Source organism: Montipora foliosa, chromosome 12, assembly GCF_036669935.1.
Source record: "Montipora foliosa isolate CH-2021 chromosome 12, ASM3666993v2, whole genome shotgun sequence".
In the NCBI taxonomy this organism is placed as follows: Eukaryota; Metazoa; Cnidaria; class Anthozoa; order Scleractinia; family Acroporidae; genus Montipora; species Montipora foliosa.
Genome location: NC_090880.1, coordinates 20,732,941 through 20,741,884, shown reverse-complemented (window position 1 = coordinate 20,741,884; position 8,944 = coordinate 20,732,941). Strand labels below are relative to the sequence as shown.

Here is an 8,944-nt window from a genome sequence, read left to right as displayed (position 1 = left end):
GAAAAGGGACATATCCGTAATTCCCAACCAAATCGGCAAAAATCCCCCAAAGGCATGAAATGACAGACCACATCGCGAAATTGCCTCATAAACTGGATAGTAGAAATGTGCATAATTTAGTCGTAGGACCCCATAAAACACCTGCATTTTCTCAGTTCAATCAGTTTGGCTGGATGAAAAGCAACAACGACAACATGTCAATGAATGCGAACCTTACAGAGATTGCCGGGAATGAGTTATACGTAGAGTACTTCTGCTCTGAAAGTTTCACCAAAGGAATCCGCCTCCACTTGATATTTCTCTCAACTTTTGTTGTTTTTCTGTGCATTTTTACATCCCTCGGAAACGTTTTAATACTAGTTGCCCTCCGGAAAGAGTGTACACTCGGTTCACCGTCCAAACTGTTGCTTCGCAGCTTGGCGACAAGCGATCTCTGTGTCGGTGTGCTTTCCAGTCCTTTGGGTGCTATATATTGGTTATCTGCAATAAAAGAACGTTGGAGCGTTTGCTACTTTGCATTATCCACTGGTTTTTTCATCAACTATGCACTGTGTGGAGTGTCTTTATTGACCACGAGTGCCATAAGCGTAGACAGACTCCTGGCCTTGTCATTGGGAATGCGGTACAGGGAAACCGTAACTTTGAAACGTGTGTACGGAATAATATTTACTTTCTGGATTTTGGTTATAGTCTGTTCAGCTTTCTCCGTAAAGAGTTCTGAATTTGGAACAAGGTTTCTGCAAACAGTTTTTTCCATTTGTCTAGCCACTTCCACGTTCTCACATATTAGGATTTTCTTCAACCTCCGTAAACATCGCACTCGAGTTCAAAACAGGCGCTCTCGTCAAGATCCACCAAGCAGTTCTCTGCCAATTGAAGTCAGCATAGCAAAACACAAAAAGGCAGTGTCCAGTGTAATATGGATTCAGTTGGCGTTACTGATTTGTTATCTACCATATCCTACGATGATGGCGTTGTCTAGCACCAAAAGTGAGCTGTCACAACCTCTTGTGCTAGGCAGACAATATGGAGTGGTTTTCGCGTTCGTAAACTCTTTATTGAACCCACTTCTCTACTGCTGGAAGATTTCAGAAGTAAGACGAGCTGTAGTGACAACATTGAAAAAATTCCGCTCTTCATCGAGTGATTAAGAAACCAAAGTTAGTTCTTTGATTAACTGGGACGCCAAAAAAGCAATCTATTCATCACAGAACAAGATAAGAATTACTAAACTGAAGGCGTTTATTACGGAGGGTCTTAGCAACAATGTCCTCAAAATACAACTTGCGTTGTCGTATTTATTTCTCATTCTCATTGAGCAACATGTCGAGCTCTTTTATGAACTGCTTAGCTAGTACGAACGGTTTTAAAGTAATTCGTCGTCAAAACCTTAAATTTAGTTGTTTCAAGTTGTGATTTGCAGAGAAATGAGAGGGAGATGTCCCAAAATGAGTGCCGCTTAGTTTTCGATCTTACTCCTGTTTAAATTTGTAGTTATGGTTGTCTTTTTAAACTCCGTATCGTTGTCTTTTTTTAAACTAAGGTGGTTTTAAGTGAGTTGCAACTTGAAAGAATTGGGTAGTGTTTTTTTTACACATTTATTTCTCAGTGCTGGTAGAGAGTCGGGGCTTGATAAAGAAATCGCGGGCAAAAGCAGGATCGAGAAAAGTTTGCCGATGATAATCGGGGCTGGAATTGACTTAACTTTTCGCCAGTCTTGATTTTGCCCATAATTTCGTTGTCCGTGATCGACTGACTGCCTCGGTGCCTTCGGGGATGTTTCTGTGAAGTGGCCAAAGATAGGTCAAGAGTTGCTCAAAACATCCGTGATATTTGCCCGTCGAAAACAGAGGAAGATGGCCATAACAAGGACATCCTTTTTCCTTTGAACATTTATTATCATATATAATTATTTCAGGAAAAAAATATATATAATCGCCGGTTGATCGTGGACATCAGATCCTGAAATTTACAGTAATTGTTTTAAGATTGCGGCAGTACCGGTGTTTAATCTTTTTTGTCTCTTTTTTTGGTTTTTGTAAGTAAATTTGCATAGATTGAAGAGTCTTTAGACACCTGCATGCTTAGTCATGCTATGATGATGTGGTAATTAGAAAGAGACAGTGAAATAAGTTTCGATTCTTAACTCGCTTCCTTTCCTTTAAAATTCAATAAGTAAATCGATAAAAGCTACCAAGCCTGATAGTAGTATTGATAAACGATAGAAGAATATTCCACCCACGAGGCTCCACTTCTGTCCTCACACCTTGAGAAAAGGCTAACAACTTGTTAAACATGACTTACAGCAGGAAAAAACCTGCTGCACCTCAAGGAAGGGTCTTTCTCCGAGCCCTCAATATGACATGTCTGGGGTAAAACAATAACCAGCTATTACTTGTCAGAAATGGCGAAAAGTGATGATTGTTCAACCAACCAGATCCCTTGAAGCTGTAAAAGGAAATACTTCACTAAACTGGAAAAGATTTTGGCGAAAGTGGATAAATTCATCTTATTCGATGGTTTAACATATAATACGTGCGAATATTGCGAGTTGCGTAGTATTTTTCCGAGCCCCGCAGGGGAAAGAAAAATACGAGCAATGAGAAAAATGTCCTTAACAAACAACAGGAATGTATGTACAGTAATGATCGTATAAAATGCTTGAAACTTCGCTTAGTAGGTAAAACGCTGAAATAATTGTTAAACGTACTGTACGTTCTGAGCCTAAAATCAAAACAAGAACAGGCCCAGCTTTCTATGTTTCTAAAAAACGGAAGCTGCCGTAATTTCCTAACCGATCCGCGAAAGACTTAAGTATCAATCGTGTTTGTGATGAAAGCACAAGGACTTATTATCCCTTCGCGATTTGCCTTACTGGATGTTACAGTAGTGCCAAGATCATTTTTTTAATGAATCGAAAATAGGGAGGAGTGTTGCTGACAGAGATTTGTAAAGTAAATCGGCAGTTCGATTACAGTGGTAAATAACAAAGGTCAATAAAATTGACATGTCAAGGGGGGTTTGGTTTTCTTTTTTCTTAATTTAGCGCGAGTGGCCGTATTAACGGGGTAAAATGGTACAGGATTCTACAGTTTCGGATTTAAAATTGTGTGGCCGTATTAACGGGTGACCGCATTAACGAGGATTTTCTATGAGAAAATGTATGGCCGTTTTGCCGGGCCAAAAAAAAGTGGCTGCAATAACGAGATAACCGTATTACAGAGGTGTATTTGGTAAGAGTGTTAAAGAAAGAATCATCTGTCTTTCAGGGCGCGTGCGAACGACATCGATGTAAACAGCACAAAATCCAGCCAAATGTCCTTACTTGATTGAATAAACGAAATGACGAGTGACAAGCGACCACAAACCAAATTCTCTAAGGGCCTGTTGACATGGAGGTGGGGCACCCTGGGTAGGTGAGGTACCCCGCCTACCCGTAGTAAAAAAAAACAAAACAAAAAAAAAAAAAAAAGAGCCTTCACAAGCAATATTTATAGCCCCGGGGCGATGGGGTGAGGTTTCCAAATGCTTTGGCAGAATGTTCAAACTAAAGATAAATCACCCCAATCAGGCAGGGTCCCCTACCTTCAGCACTCACATGGAAAAAACTTACCCCACCTAAGCGGGCTACCCGGCCCGGCTGACCTAGCAACCCGCCTCGCTGAGATACCCCACCTCTCATGTGAACACAATCAAGAAAAAAAGAGAAATCGTAAGGAGAGATTGGTTATCCCACCAAGGTGGGGTACCTCACCTACCTGGGGTCACCCGTCTTTATGTGAACAGGCCCTAAATTCTCAGTCATTGCATCATGTTGAAAACAATTTCTTTCATCGAAAAACTCCTGTCCGTATTTGCTCTGTTCTTAACCGATCCTGACCGGGACACTACAGTATATTACCGTCTCATATTTTGCGTGTTCTCTTAACCAAATATGGTAAAATGGCGTAACAGTGGAATAATGAATAACGAGAATCTCCAGAATGGACGATCAAAATCGTAAGGGGCAACCTTTCCGACTGTAATCAGGAGCCCATGAGTAATTAAATAAGCATGCAGGAGCAATCTATGCAAATGTACTCACAAAAAAACGCCCCCCTCCCCCCCCCCAAAAAAGATTAAACACATTTACTGCCGCACTCTTGAAAATATTACACATTTTGCGATCTCATGTCTGCGACCCTCCGACGATTATGCATAATAACCAATTATTTGCTGAAATAATCGTATGATAATAACCAAGGAGATGTGCCAAATTTTACCATTTATCATGACTTTTTCAGCGATATCACCGCAAAGGAGAGATTTTTTACGTTGCCAGAAGAAGAGCCTGCCAACATCAGAGGCAAAAACCAAAACTAAAACACTTGGAAGAGCACAAAAACTTCGCTGAATATTTACAGAGTGGAAGGAGCAGCGTAACGAAGCGAGAAAGTTGGAGGATATTCCTCGTCATGAGCTACAGTGTAGATGCAGTTCTTTGCCGTTTGGCTGTCATACAGATCTCTTTGGACCGTCATGTAAAAAACTGTCGCAGAAACTAAAGTATTTTGCGAAATCGTGAATTTGCAAATTCAAGGCAACAACTTGAAGCGAGCACAGGGTTAGGGAAACCGAAAAAAGTGCTCTCGTGCTTTAAGCCAAGCAGACAAACAATTCCTATGGAGTTTAGGTAATATTTTGGAAATAAAAGTAGTTCTCAGTATTTTAGTTTGCCTTTCTTTAATTAAGGATAATAGCTTAACTGAGCAAAGCCCAATATACAACTGACTAGCTATATAATTAATAGGTGGCAGGACAACATGCCTATTGTCACGTAATTATTTTTTTTGTGTCACCAGTTTGTAGATAGTTTTAGCCACTCGTCTTGTTCGTTAGTGTGAGTGTTAATTACCAATTGTACGATTCCCTAGTGTATTATGCATTATCTGATTTAGTGTTATAGAATTTCTAAGTGTTGTAATGTAGTCATTGCTTGTAGTCGTAATTTGAATTAATTAGTTAACTATATATAGATGTAAAAGTCGTGGGCGTTGGTTGATTGCTGAAGTGGCGCAAGTTTTGTTGACGAGCAGAAAATCAAAGGGTTGAAGAACGAAAGCCTGAGGGCAAAAGGGAAGAGAAAGAAGAACACTGCTAAGAGCCATTAGCAGGAGCTGCCAGAAGAATCGATGACAAAACCCCTTTGTCAGTGGCAGTGAATGAGGAAAATTCTTCAAAGAATTCAAGAAGCTTGAGAAAAGCAAGAAGAAGAGAAAAGCCGAAGAAAGTGACACTGGTGTAATAAAGTTTGAAAGAAGAAATTGATTGCCAGAAGAGAAGGAAGCACCGAGGTGGGAAAGAACTTGTTAAAGGTTTTTTCTGCGGGTTTGTTGAAAGACCGAACTGTTTGACCGTAATTATTAGAGTAAAGCAAGTAGTATATTTAGTATTATCGTCAAGTTTTTTGTAAAGGAATAGATAGTTATTTAAGTAAGGTTAGTTCTATGTACCCTAATTAGTCTGTAATATTAAGCAAGTTTAGGTCTCTTTTTTTGTCCCTCTCAAGTTAAAATCGTTAATTTATATTTGTTTATAAGTTTCATGCTTGTGCGCTGCGCAATTGTGGGAAGGGGCGTGTGTGTGTTATTGTCTTTTTTCGTTTTGTGAGCGAACCCACCATCACACTTGTCCAGTTTGAAAATAATTGGATTAAAAAAATTCCTAGGACTGCCAAATTGGACTGGCCTCAGATTTTTCTCATCCAATTATTTCCGAATTGGACAGCATGTAGTCCTATTACATATACAAATAATCACCCGAAGTCAATTATTAACACAGCAGAATGTGGCGCCATTTTGTCTTTAATTTAAAATGCTATGATACCTTAAAAATCAAACAATCTTTGCATTGCCTCAATCATTTTTATTAGAGTCTTAAGTGACAACACTCAGTGAGAGAAGTTTTTTGGCAATATTTTTGGCATCATTAATTAGTTGCCACCGCATCGTGACCACGCCCTAGAAGCCCTCATTTTTCAGGTTTCAGACGGACAGCAGTAACTCTATAACGAAAAACAATTTGGCCCTAGACTTTTCTGGGCATAATCTTTATAGACATAATAATGTCAATAATGTCAAACGATTTGTATACTGAAAATTATTTGACTAAAATGAGGCTTCCCAAGGTTAGCTTTCTTGGCTTTGTATTTCTTTTAGATTCATTGCACAGAAGCATCATCCATACTTGTGTCCAGAAAATTTCATGAAATTATCCTAAATACATTTTTAACTAGACATTTTGAGGTACTCGCGTTTTCATCAAAATTCATTTTGCGAGAAAAAAGGCCTTTTAAAATAGGTTAATTGGTCCGCAATTCTCTTTTCAACCTCTTAGCAAAGGAAGTTTGTCAAAATGCACCAGTATCACAAGCAACACCTTCTGCTTGTTGATTCTTGTTTTAACAGGGACTTTAAAAACGGCGACGACAAAATCGCGAAAGGGCTGGGGGGAGACCGAGGTTGCGGCGCGATTTTACAAACAGTTAAGCATAAGCTGAGTGACGGCAATGCGAAAGTACTTTCCGTTGTGCCTAAACGATGTAAGCAAGTCGGGCATTCCACACTTGCCTTAAGATTTGTACGAGCGCTTTGACCTCGATGTCTTAGAAAACGATGAATGTTTGTTGGAATTTCGCTTTCTTACACACGACATTCCGCTCCTAGAAGACGTCCTTGGGATTCCCGAATAAATACGTTGCTACCAGAGAAGTGTTTGTTCTGGTTTGGAGGCTCTTTGCAATGTGCTTTAGCGGCTTGCCTATCCCTGTCGATATAGCGACATGAAAACAGGCTTTCAAGGCCAGTTCCAACCATCACCGTTTATGATCGATTTTATATATGTCACGCACAACCATAGACTTCTACAGTGGAACCCCCAGATTCTAAATCCCAATGCAGTGAAAAGATATGCAGCTGCTGTCGAATCCAAAGGATACCCACTGATCAGCTGCTTTGGTTTCATAGATGGAACCATAAGGCCTATCTGTAGACTAAGCAAAAATCAACAAGTGGTTTACAATGGACATAAACGAGTGCATGCCCTAAAATTTCAGTCAGTGGCACTCCCAAATGGCCCCATTGGAAACATTTATGGGCCAGTAGGTAAGTTTTTCTTATGACTTTTTTTGATGTCAAGTGTCACGAAGATACTTGAAAGTTGTTTCTAAATAAATTAAGTCATGTTGCACTCATTCACTCAACACATTCATTCATCGAATTATCTATTCCATCATTTTGAATTACATGGCGTCTGTATTGGTTACAAACCTTTTTACTGCATGCTTTTGTTTTCAGAGGGAAGACGTCATGACTTTGGGCTGTTTAGGGAGTATGGCCTAGATGACTTGGAGAGATATTCTTACTCGAGTGCACGAGAACCGTTATGCCTATATGGAGACCCTGCACACCCATTGAGGTTGGACCTTCAGGCTCCATTCCGTGATATTGCTCTGACCCCACAGATGCAACAGTTTAATGAAATCATTAGTACAATCAAAGTCTCAGTAGAGTGGCTGTTTGCTGTTATTTACAATGACGTCAAGTTCATTGACTTTAAAAAGGGTCTAAAGATTGGAATTTTAAGTGTTGGGAAGATGTATGTTGCGTGCATCCTACTAAGGAATGCCCTGACATGTTTATATGGAAACATCACATCTATGTTGTTTAATTTGGATCCCCCAGCCGTAAGAGGACCTAAGAAATTACGTTTCTTAGGACACAGAAACACTTTTCAAAATAGGGCCAGGGATGTTGTATACTCCACGATCTGAAAGCCATATCGAGAAAGGTTCTTTCATGCTTGTTAACTGACTGAATAAATGTCATGTTCACATAAACGCAAACGGCATAAACTATAACTGTTGGCAGGCCCAGAAAAAAAAAAAAAACAACTTTGACAAAAATATGCAAAACAATTGTTATATTGTGATGTTTCATCAACCATTATCTCCAAAAGGAGTATTTTATGTTTTGTAAGATACATCAATGGACCAAACCAGTTGTGCCTAATTTTATTGGCAGAATAGAAACTCCCAAATGAAGCTGGAAGTATTGTCGGAACGGAAATAGGACGCAACGTGACAATTGCCTGACGAGACGGACTGATGTCACAAAAAACTGGTTGAGACCGGTGGAGTGAAAACGCGGGGAAAGTAAAAAAGAAAAAAGGGCGAACGAGCTTGTGGAGACTTGCGATGAGAAAAAAATGTGTTGAAGAGTTACCCGGTGTGGAATAGTGTTAAGGAATCATTGCGACAGTATGAAAGAAATTACCCCAATGTAACTTTTTTTCGTTTTAAACTTTAATCTTACAACTTTTTTGGATTCAAAGTTAAAAACACTATTTGGTTTTAGCTAGCTCCTTTAGTACAGGAAGAGGAGCTTGGCTCTGTTGCTGCATCATTCCTGCTTGCATTTAGCTAGCTTATTAGTTGAATCTGTTGCTGTTGTTGCTGTTGAAATGAACTGACCATAGCCTGTTGGTTTTGCTGCTGATTCAGGAATTGCTGCATTAATTCATTGCGCTGATTTTCATGAGATGCTTGAGTATCCCTCTTGATCTTGAAGTCTTCCTGGTGCAACGTCTCAACCTGTGCCGCTTTTTCCTTGAGGTAGGCAATGGTGCCCGTTCCTTCTCTTCTTGGCCTATGTGCCTTAGGCTTATCTCCCTCTCCTCCTTTCTTTCTTTCTTTCTTTCTTTCTTTCTTTCTTTCTTTCTTTCTCAAGTGCCTTGTTTCTAACCTCTTCAGCTTGTTTCCTTTCATTTTCAGACTTTTTTCCTTTTTTGCCTCAAGTTGACTTTTTGCATCCTCTTCAGATGCTTTATACTTTTCAGCTATTTCTTCTACTGCAATGTCTGATGGACGATCTACTTCAATACCAGATGCCTTTATCTCTTTAGTCAT

At 39.6% G+C, this 8,944-nt stretch overlaps 2 protein-coding genes across 2 annotated transcripts; one reads left to right on the top strand and one right to left on the bottom strand.

The window, feature by feature from the left end:
* LOC137979197 (sphingosine 1-phosphate receptor 2-like) lies at nt 1–4,522 on the top strand. Its single transcript, XM_068826399.1, has one exon. It carries the CDS (start codon nt 60–62, stop codon nt 1,149–1,151), a length of 1,092 nt encoding a protein of 363 aa, XP_068682500.1. The 5' UTR covers nt 1–59; the 3' UTR covers nt 1,152–4,522.
* A 3,936-nt stretch (nt 4,523–8,458) lies between these two features.
* Nucleotides 8,459–8,944, bottom strand: LOC137980967 (putative uncharacterized protein DDB_G0271982). Its single transcript, XM_068828347.1, has one exon. It carries the CDS (start codon nt 8,942–8,944, stop codon nt 8,459–8,461), a length of 486 nt encoding a protein of 161 aa, XP_068684448.1.

Bases quoted from the DNA above. Each gene is read 5' to 3' on its own strand.
- LOC137979197 (XM_068826399.1), top strand. From the start codon at position 60: ATGACAGACCACATCGCGAAATTGCCTCATAAACTGGATAGTAGAAAT.
- LOC137980967 (XM_068828347.1), bottom strand. From the start codon at position 8,944: ATGACTAAAGAGATAAAGGCATCTGGTATTGAAGTAGATCGTCCATCA.